Below are 10,710 nucleotides of genomic sequence, written 5' to 3'. Positions count from 1 at the left end.
AGGAAGTCGATATTGGTCCTCCCTTTTTTTTTTTTTTTGTGCTTTTCTTACTTTACCTTTCTTCCTTGGTTCTTTCCCCCCTTTTGAATTTTGTCTGATTTTGCAGGTGTTGACACAGGTGTTAGAGATCCTGAGTTCGTGGTTCTTGAAGTGGCTGTGGGATTTGCTCAGGTTGCTGAACAAGCAGGGACCCCTTAAGCCATCCAGAAGGTTGACAGTTCCCTAATCTCTACAAGTGGAGATGCCATAATGGGGAAGACTCCAGAAGTAGCTATTTCAGATCCTGACTCAGGGCTCCCTGCCTTCCTGGCCCAGTTTGATCTTTTGGAGTTCAATAGCCTCCTTGCAAGCCATTTTCATCTCTTTGGGCCTTCCTACAGCAACTTCTTGTGCTTCTCTGTGCCTGTGGAGGGTTTGCCATTGCTGGAAGGGTTACTCAAAATCCATGGAGACTTTGCCAGTGGTTTTAAGGGAGGTGTGTTTCTGGGCAATATTCTGATGGAGCTACTATGTGCTATGCTAATTTCCTTGAAGGATTCCTCTCTTAACTCCCTATTTGAAGAGAAACTTTTGGAATGGAGGGGAGTGGTGCAAGACCTTTTGGAAGAAAAGTTCAACTTGTCCTTCTTGTTGAGGCATTTACGTTCACTGGCCCACATGCTATTCCAGAGGTGGGCTTCCAAGAATATAGATGTTGAGATTGCTACTGCTAAAGAGGCTCTAGCTCGTGCTCACAAGGTTCTGCATGACTTGAAGGTTAAAAGACAGAAGGTTTTCTCCTCTTCAGTTGTTCCTGCCATTTCTCCAGACAATTCCTTATTGACCAGCCTCATTCCTTAGCCTTTTCCCCCTTTTTTTTAGTTAATTGAGATGTGTACTTTCAAACAATTTGGGTTGTATAAGCTTTATCTTTTTCTGTTGAACACTATTCCTAGCTTTTCTTCCTTATTTTCTGATACGGATCTGTATTTGAGCTGCCTTTTTTTTTTTTAAAAAAAAAAAATATTTTTTTTTATATTTTTTTTAAGACTACTTCTAGCTTTTAATAATATGTGGATCTGTTCTTTTCTTTTTCGTATACTGATTTTTTTTCTTTTTTGCACGGAGTCCTGGGCCATGGCCCCTATAAATCTTACTGTAGGTCCTAGATCAGGTACTCTAGTGATTGCTTTGCTACGCAGGTACTGAACTGGGTACATTTGGTGCTTTCTTTCTTTCCCTTTAAAAAAAAAAAAAAAAAAAAAAAAAAAAAGAGTCCCAGATCATGAACCAGGCAGGCCTTCTGTTGTCAAATACTGGGCTAGGTATCCTGGGCACTTACCTTTACCCGTGATCCTAGGCCATATATTTTGAGCTAATTATGGGGTGGGTCCTGGGTCATGTGTCAAAGTTCTCTTCTTTTCTTTCTTTTTTTTTTTTTTTTTTTTTTTTTTTTTTTTTTTTTGCATTGGCCTAGGTACCCCCCTCAAATCTGCCCATATTTGGACTTTTCAATTTCTAACTTAACAATAAATTAAAGGGAATAAAATAGATTTCATTGAATCAAGCACAATTACCATCTGACGAACACAGAAAAGTTATCACAGATAGTAAGGATCATAGAATGTCCTTCTACCCTAGGTTCCTGAACAAAATTACTTAAACAAAAAATTCATAACAAAAGCAAAGAATGATGAAACACATAACAAGTTGGGGAGTCGGCAAAAAGGGTCTTGATGTACTGAGGTCTCTCCATTTCTATGCATAGTACTGTTTCAGCCACTTCCCATTTATGGGACCTTCCAGGACTGTCCCATCTTCCTTTGAGAGGTAGTAATACCCGCTATCGTGGGCTTCCCTGATGATGTAGGGTCCCTCCCACTTTGGGGCAAATTTGGAGGGTCTTGGGAGGTTTCTTCTTACATGTTCTGCTCTTCTTAACACCAGCTGTCTTTTAGTGAAAGCCCTTGAGTATACTGCTTGTGCATATGCTTTAGCTATCCTTTGCTGGTACCGCAGACTTCTCCTTCTGGCCACTTCTTTTCCTTCCTCTAACCCCTCCAGATCTGCCAATTTCCTTTCATTGTTTGATTCCTCAGTGTCCTCCCGGTTTTCTTCAAGCACAACTCTTGGTGTGGGGACTACTAATTCCACAGGACTACTAATTCCACAGGACTAATGGCTTTTGTCCCATAAACCAGGGAGAATGGTGAGAATCCTGTGGCTATTTTTACAGAGTCCCTGCATGCCCAGAGTACATCTGCCAAGTGGTCACTCCATTTTCCCCCATACTCATGTTTCATCTTCTTAAGGATCTTTAACATCACCCTATCAGTGGCTTCAGCTTGGCCATTTCCTTGCGAGTAGTATAGTGTAGACCTTCCATGCTTGATGTAATGCTTCAGTCAGGTTCTTCATGTCTTTGTTTATGAACGGGGTTCCATTGTCACTGATCAGCCTCCTGGGGATCCCGAACCTTGTGATGATGTGCTCTCGAATGAAGTTTGCCACGGTTGCTCCAATGACCTTTTTCAAAGGGATAGCTTCTACCCATTTTGTAAAGTATTCGGTGGCTACTAGGATCCATGTGTAACCATTGGAAGGGGGGTTTATAGGTCCTATGAGATCAAGCCCCCAAGTGTGGAAAGGCCATGGTGTTGTCATATCTTGCAGTACGTTTGGGTGGGTGTGGATTGCATCTCCAAGAACCTGACAGGTATGACATGTTTTGACTAGTTTCTCGGAGTCCTTTTTCATTGTTGGCCAATAGTACCCCAGCAGTAGTAACTGCTTATAGAGTCTTCTTTTCCTTGGGTGACTTCCACAGTCACCGGAATGGACTTCCCTGATTACTTTTCTAGCTTCCCTTAGTCCTAGGCATCTTAAAGGATCCCCGTTGTACCCTTTTTTAAATAGGATCCTGTTTTGTAAAAAGTACCTGACTACAAGTCTCTTGAGTTGGTGGGCTAACGTTCTGTCGGTTGGTAAGATCCCTTGAGCCAAGTATTCTATGAATGGAGTTCTCCAATCTTCTGTAACAAATACAGCATAACTTTCTTCCTTATCTATTGAGAGTAGACATTTTTGGCATTTCTCTTGTAGAGTTGCTGCCTCATTGCTCATATTTGGCTAGTAGTACCCCAGGCGCTGCATCCTTTTGTATAGACTGATTTTTTCTATAACTCCACAGGCCTAAATATGTAGTTCTTCTAGTCTTAACTTTCCTTCTTTCTCATTGATGCACCGGGATAAGATCCCTCTAGACAGTCTCCTGGATAGCTCCCCTTTATCAGTGTGTAGTCCCTCAGCTTCTTGATACTTCCTCCAGGTCCTGCCTCTTTCATTTTTTCCTTGACCTCACTCCTTCAATCCTGTTGCTTTGGTTCTTCAGGGAACATTGTTTTGAAGATCCTTATGATGGAATGTTCCTCCTTACCTATTCTTACCAAAGTGTCTTTCCCTTTGAATGGCACTTAGGATTTTAGGGTGGCTAGTGCATCATCGAACTTGTTCTCGCTCCTTTGGGTGTACTCCACGCTAAAGGTATGAAATTCTTGCTCCAGCTTTTGCACCCAAGTCCTGTAGGTCGCCAAACTCTGCTCTCTCAGTACAAAGTCACCTTTCACCTGGGAGACCACAAGATTGGAGTCTCCTAAAACTCTCATATGCTTTACTCCTATGCTGAGTGCTATGGTTAACCCAGTCAAGTATGCCTCGTATTCAGCTGCATTATTCGAATAGGAAAAACCAAGCTTAAAAGACAAGGGCACGGTGTCCCCATCTTCGCAGCTAAGTACAATCCCTAGTCCATTTAAGGTTGTTGTTGCCAACCCATCAAATCTCATTGTCCACTTCTTTCCTGGGATCTCTGCCATTGCCACCTCCCTTGGGATCTCTTCACTTAGTGAGCACTCTTCCTTTCCTGGAAACTAGGCTAGCAAGTGTGTTATGGCTTGGCTTTTGACAGCCTTAGGGGTTCTAAGGCCTTTGTCGTATTGAGAGAGCAGGACCAGCCACTGTGCTACCCTTCCTGTCAGGAGAGGCTGATGTAAGAGTGCTTTTATGGGATGTGACTTAGTCACCAAAAGGATCTGATGAGCTGAGAAATATCGTTTCAGCCTTTGGGATGCGTAGATTACCATTAGGTAGGCTTTTTCTATCCTGGGGTACTTGGTCTCGACGTCCTTAAGTGTCCTACTTACATAGTAAATAGGTTGTTCATTCCCATCATTGTTGCAATGGCTGTGGCTTTTCCTAGATCTACACTTATCCTTCTGTGGTGTACTAGGAACTCAAGAAACTTTCTAGCAGACACCCCGAAGGCACACTTCATGGGGTTCATGCACAGTTTGTACTTCCTGCACCTTTCAAAAACTTGTTTGAGTATCTGAAGATGTCCTGCCCTAGTTTTTGATTTCACCACAATATCATCCACATAGTCTTCTATTTCCTTATGCATCATGTCATGGAAGATAGCTATCATGGTTCGCTGGTATGTGGCCCCTGCATTTTTTTAGGCCAAAAGGCATCACAGTGTAATAAAAATTCCTAATTGGAGTCCTGAATGTCGTCTTCTCTACATCTTTGGCAGCCATGCGGATTTGGTTGTACCCACTATACCCATCCATAAATGAAAACATAGAACTTCCCGCAACTGAATCCACAAGGAGGTCAATATTAGGCAGAGGGAACTCATCTTTTAGACATGCCTTGTTCAAATTGCGAAAGTCCACACAGCAACGAATCTAGCCATTCTTTTTCTTCACAGGCACTATGTTGGAAAGCCACTTAGGATGCTGGATGGGCTTGATAAAACCAGCTGCTAGCAGCTTCTTGACTTCTTGAGTTATCTGAGCTTCTATATCTGTGTGAAAGACCCTGGCTGGTTGGATTATTGGCTTGATTCTCAAGTCTACATTGAGAGAATGAACCACCAGTCCTGGATCTAGACCAGGCATCTCATCATAGGTCCATGCGAACACATCCATGTATTTCTTGAGCAAGGCCGCTAACTGCTCCTTTTCTTATGCTACCAATTAACTACTAATGAAAACAGGTTTCTGGGATCCCAGCTCAGCTCTGAAGTTTATTTCCCTTAATTCTTCCTTAGGCTGAATTTATGCCTCTTTAACTAGTTCCCCTGAGACTTCTTCTTGAGCCACCATACATTCTGGTGGTTCGAGACCCTCCTGCATGATGCATTCAGGCCTCGCCCACCTTAATAAATGATAAATTAACCTTCCTCTAGGTTCTCGTACTGGTACACATTCCTGGGATCCTGAGGTGCTGGGCTCCCTCTTTTCCCTTTTTCTTTCCAAAAGGTTTCTTAAGTCACGGGTACCCCCTCCTTCTTCTTCTTCTTCTAAGATAGGTGCTCCTGGGGTCCCCAGCGTAGGGCTCTCGTCATCTGGTTCTAACTCATCATAGACCATTGTTTCCACGAAGTTCACCTTTCCTTGGTTGAAAGGGTTATGGTTGGCAGGGATCCTTACGGGTCTCCCATTCAATCTCCCTTTAACACATTGATGGTACGTGGATGGAATAAGGTGATGCTTGTGGAGCCATGGGCATCCCAATAGTACATGGTAGGAAACCTTTGAATTGATCACGTGAAATTTGGTTAGGGCTACTATTGGCCCTACTCTTAAAGCCAGCTACACATATCCCTCAGTTGATTCTGCTGATCATCCAAATCCTGTTATCTCCATGGGAGCCCCTAGGATCCTCCTGCCAGTCAGGCCCACAGCTTCCAGGGTACTCAGGGCTATGAGGTTGAGTGATGCCCCTGTGTCTACTAATGCTTTTCTAACTTGGATACCATTTATGATGGCCATCAAATAAAGGGGTCTATGGTGGTCTGGATGCTCGACTTCCATGTCTTCATCAGTGAAGGTTATTGCATTGGTTGTCTCTAAGTAAGCTCGACTAGCATGGGATTCTGCTGTGAAACATTTCATCCCTGAATTTGCTGCTACACTCATAAGGGATTCTGTGGCCACCCTTCTTGCTTCTGGCCCAAATCCCAATTGGTTGAACAGTGACCTGAACTTAGGGTTCTTTTGGAGAGTCCTGATTGTGCTTAGGTGGAAGGTTCCTTCAGATTCTTTCGCTTCTACTGGGTTCCCATGGATTACCACAACCACCACCCCTTTCCCTTTGTGGTTGGGTAGGGGATTCCTTTGCACTTCGGGTTCCTTCTGAGTGAGCTCCGAGGTTCCCTCTCTTAGCTTCTTGTGAAAGAGCCTATGGAGGGTCCAACAGTCCTTGGTGGAGTACTTGACGTAGTTGTGGATCCTACAGAACAAATAATTCTTCCTTTCTTCCTCGGTTGATGGCCTGGACACAGTGAATGGCCTAACAATTCCATCTCTAATCCACTTATCCGAGACATGGTTCAATTCCTCTACAGTACATGGAATCACTGGTGGTTCCTCAAAAACTTTCCCTTCAAGCCTCTTTCTTTTCTCTCCTATTGATGCTGTCATGGCTTGGGGTATTGGCATTCTCTTTGTTCTCATAGTCTGTGCTGTCCTTTTGGTTCTCTGTAACAGGTTAGCAAATTGAGTGATGCATAAATTTTCGAGGTTGAGCCTGTAATCAAAGAGCATGTTGGATATGCAGGTCTCCACGAGCTCTTTCTTCTCATGGTCTCTATAATAGTCTAGAGAAACATCTTCAAATATTTTGATGAACTGGACAGGATCCTCTCCAGGTCTTTGCCTTACCATCTGAAGGCTTTGGAAGGTGACCTTGTCCTCTTCGGGGTAATACTTTGCACAGAACCTCTCCATCATTTCGTCCCAGGTCTTAATGGACCCAGGCCTCAGCGTGGTGTACCAAGTATATGCTCTGTCCACTAGGGACTTAGCAAACTCCCTTAGGCACAGTTCTCTATCTCCTGCGAAGGGGCCCATAGTGTGAATAAATCTACTCACATGTTCCACAACACTCCCATTTCATCCATCAAAAGGATGGAACTTCGGGGGTTCATATCCTTTGGGATATGGCTTGCCGAGGAGTTTAGGTGGGAATAGGGGATCCCGAGAAAATTGCTTGGAGATCCTTGAGAGTTTTTCCCTTTCTTGCTTTAAAAGGACACTAACATTTGCCAGCATTAGGTACTGGGGGTTACCACCCCCTCCTACTACTGACCTTCCTTCTGGTTGGGCTCTGTCCTGATTGACCACAAGGGGGACATTGTCCCTGATTTCTTGTGTCTTGCCCTCTTTAAGAAGGTGAATTTCTTGCTGCAAATCTTTCAACATTTCTGCCATTTGAGCCATAGGGTCTGGCTCTTGTCTTGCGTGCCTTTGGCCTGATACCACTTCCTGTTCTACCAGAGGCACCTCATTCCACTGTCTAGAGGCTACTTCGTTCTTTCCCATGGGCTCAGAGGCCATAGGCGGCACATTGGTACCTTTGCTATTCCTTGGCCTTGGACCCATGCTCTGCAAAAGGACTACTTCTTCCTTCTCCTTTACCAAGTCCCAAGCGAAGTTGCTAAAATGTGTGGGTGCCTTTGTTTTTTAGATCCTAGGCCTAAGGATCCTGGGCCAAATACTTGTGGTTTGGTGGATTGGGCTTGGTTCACCGCAGCTAATGGGTTGTTTACGAACCAACTGGTGCACAGGGCAAGGATCCTACAACACGTATACACTAGCAAGCAAGAATATATATATATATATGTTGAATAGCAAGGATAACAGCAAAAGGAAAAAACGATATAACAAGGAAAAAGAAATACACAATGACTATTAAGGATCCTCAAGTCAATATGAAATATTTGATTTATTTTCTTAATTATGGATCATAATGTGCTCACTAAGACATGTTACAAAGTCCAAATAAGCTCAAAAATTACAGACTTGGATGGCTATTCAAGCCTCCAAGAGTTGCAAAGTTTGAATCTCTTTGAATCCGAGTATTTTCTATAGTGGCTATACTGGGATACCGGGGAGTATTTATCTCTTTTTACTATTTTCTCTAAGTTTTGACAGGGTTTTTTCAATGATTCTGTTATGGTTTACTACTGCCTAATCCCCTTCAAAGCTGGCTGCCTTCCCCTTGTATAATGCCATGGTAAGGTTCTAGGGTACCATTAACTTCTCTCTTTTGCTCCCCTTGGCACCAAAGCTCGTGCTATGCCAGTCACTTAGAGGGCTGATCATTTCCTTATTTCTCATAATTTTCTCCTTTTGGTGCTGTCTCCCTAAAAGTCCCTTGCTGACTTTCCATTCCGAGGTGCCCTTAGGTAGCTAACCTCAGCTTTTGGCTCTTTACCTTTTTAGCTTTTGGCTGTCCCTTTTCTTGTCATTTTTCCCAAGTGGTCGGAATCCTTTCCTGCTGGGTTGAAGGTTTTTCCGCCCACTTCCCCTTGTAGTTCTTTGTTCTGTGTTCCCTAAAGTACCGCCCCTCTTTTGTTCACGAATGGTTACTTCATGCCTCTTGACTCCTTACTGTATCACTGGGTGCTTGAGAAGGATATGTCTGTCCTTCATTCCTTATGCTTTTTGGTACTTCTTCTAAGTTGTCTCAATCCTACCTTAGCTGTGCTGTGCGTCCCAGGGATCCCGAGTGTTTGGCAGCCCCTGGGGATCCTGGCCCAGCTCTTTTTGCTGGACTTTCCTCGTTCCCTTGATCTTGGTCGACTAAGCTTTTCCTTCCGTGGATTTTTGTGCTTTAAAACTTTTGGGCTTACCATCCTTTTTCTTTGTGGTGAATTCATCCCTTTTATGATTACTTGTCATGAGGTTGGCCCATTGTGTTATTTCCTTGGGCCTTAGTGTCATGATTTTTTTGACCTCAACACTCTTCTTTAAAAAATGAACAAGGTCTTGCTTCGTCTTCATTTCCATTCTTGTTCCAATCCTTGTGAACTTCTCGGGGTTGCTTTTGTCCAAAGGAATGTCTTCGAGCGCTTTCGTGGGCTCCGTGGTCACCCTTTTCTCGTCTATGCTCATTGTCTATACATGCTCGTCCATGGCCAACATGGCTAGATAACATTCTCTGGTGGCTAATTGGTCTCCTTGCACTTGACCTACTTCGTAATCTATTGGGAACTTAACAGAAAAATGGTAAGTAGATGTTACCGCCTTTCAACTATTTAAAGTCGATCTTCCAATGATAGCGTTGTATGATGACGAACAGTCCACGACAAGAAAGTTTACTTCTTTGGTTATCTATTGTGGATATGCTCCTACCACCACAAGTAACATAATGGTACCCACGGGCTGTACTTTCATCCCTCCAAATCCTGCCAAGGGTGAATTTACTGGACGAAGTTGATCTCATCCAAGCCTCATTGTTGGAAGGTAGGGTAATATAAGATATTCGTCGAACTTAATGGCTTGCTCGTCCGTTACCCTCATCCTTGGGGATCGTCCAGAACGTTGGACGTTTTGCACTACCTTTAGGTACATCTTCCTTGACTTGGAAGATTGTCTTGTCAAGGTCCCTTCTATGGTAACTCTTATTTCTCCAAGTGGGGGTCGTGACGACTCTTCTAGCTTTCCCTTCAACTTCTTATCCTTGTGATCTCGTCCAATGAAATTTCTCAATTGTCCTTGCCTAATGAGATTCTTTATCTGCTGCTTCAAATCAAAACATTTGTCTGTGTCATGTCCATGATCTCTGTGGAAGCGGTAATACTTGTTTCTATTGCGCTTGTTGGGATCTCCTTTCATTTTTTCTGGCCACTTTAAGGAAGGATCATCATTAATTTGCATAAGCACTTGTTCAAGCGGCATTTTCAAAGGCGTATATTGCAGATCCGTGCTGAAGAAATTTCCTTCTTATTGTCTTGATCTTTCTTCTCTCCCGTCTGGGCCTTCTTTGAAAGAGGACCTTGATCAGGATGGCATGGGAGATCTACTTCCATTCGCTCGGCTTTCTTCCTCTTCTTAGCTATAATTGCATCCTTTGCATTCATGAAGTTTTTGGCTGAATGGACGAGTTCAGCTATGATTTGAGGCTCTTGCTCGTAAAGCTTATGGATGAACAAATTAGAGTTAACTCCATTATGGAAGGCTACCAATAACAACTTGTCGTCCATCTCGTCCATCGTCAGGGCTTCCCTGTTGAAACGAGTAATGAAGGATCATAAGTTTTAATTTTCCCCTTACTCTGTGGTTAACATGCTAGACGAAGAACATTTATGCCTTTGTCCTCCGATAAAATTGTTGACAAACAACTTACTCAATTCTTCGAAAGAACCCACAGTATTCAGAGGTATCTTGCTAAACCACACTCATGTTGGCCCTTTGAGCGTGATAGGGAAGGCCCTACACATAATCTCATCTGGACCCCCTTGAAGGTGCATCGTAGTCTTAAAAGTAGCGATATGATCAAAAGGATCGCGCATTCCATCATATGAGTCCAAAGAAGGCATCTTGAACTTAGGGGGCAAGGGATGACTATTGATGGAAGCCATGAAAAGGGAGTTTATTCAATAAACTAAATCATATACGGGATTTTCCTTTCTCATGTTCTCCTTCATTTCGTCCATGGCCTTCCTCATTTGATCCATTTCCTTCTCCAAGTGTGGCACCCTTTGTGAAGCGGTACCCCTTAACTAGTTCTCGGACTCAACATTTTCTCCTTCTCTAACTTCTTGACTCTGGGCTTGTCCTTCTGCATATCTTTCATGGCATTGCCTCCTTAGACTGATCTCCTTAGTCAACCCTTGATTCTGACGGGTTAACTCTGCCATGGTGGCTACCATGGACTGTATGT

General features: G+C 43.4%; 1 protein-coding gene across 1 annotated transcript; it reads right to left on the bottom strand.

Moving 5' to 3' along the window:
* Positions 1-9,266: 9,266 nt before the first annotated feature.
* Positions 9,267-9,725, bottom strand: LOC126704959 (uncharacterized). Its single transcript, XM_050403934.1, has one exon. It carries the CDS (start codon positions 9,723-9,725, stop codon positions 9,267-9,269), a length of 459 nt encoding a protein of 152 aa, XP_050259891.1.
* Between the last annotated feature and the right edge of the window lie 985 nt (positions 9,726-10,710).

This window comes from Quercus robur, chromosome 11 (assembly GCF_932294415.1).
Source record: "Quercus robur chromosome 11, dhQueRobu3.1, whole genome shotgun sequence".
Lineage (NCBI taxonomy): Eukaryota > Viridiplantae > Streptophyta > Magnoliopsida > Fagales > Fagaceae > Quercus > Quercus robur.
Note: the sequence above shows the minus strand (reverse complement) of the source record. Positions and strands in the feature narration are given on the sequence as shown.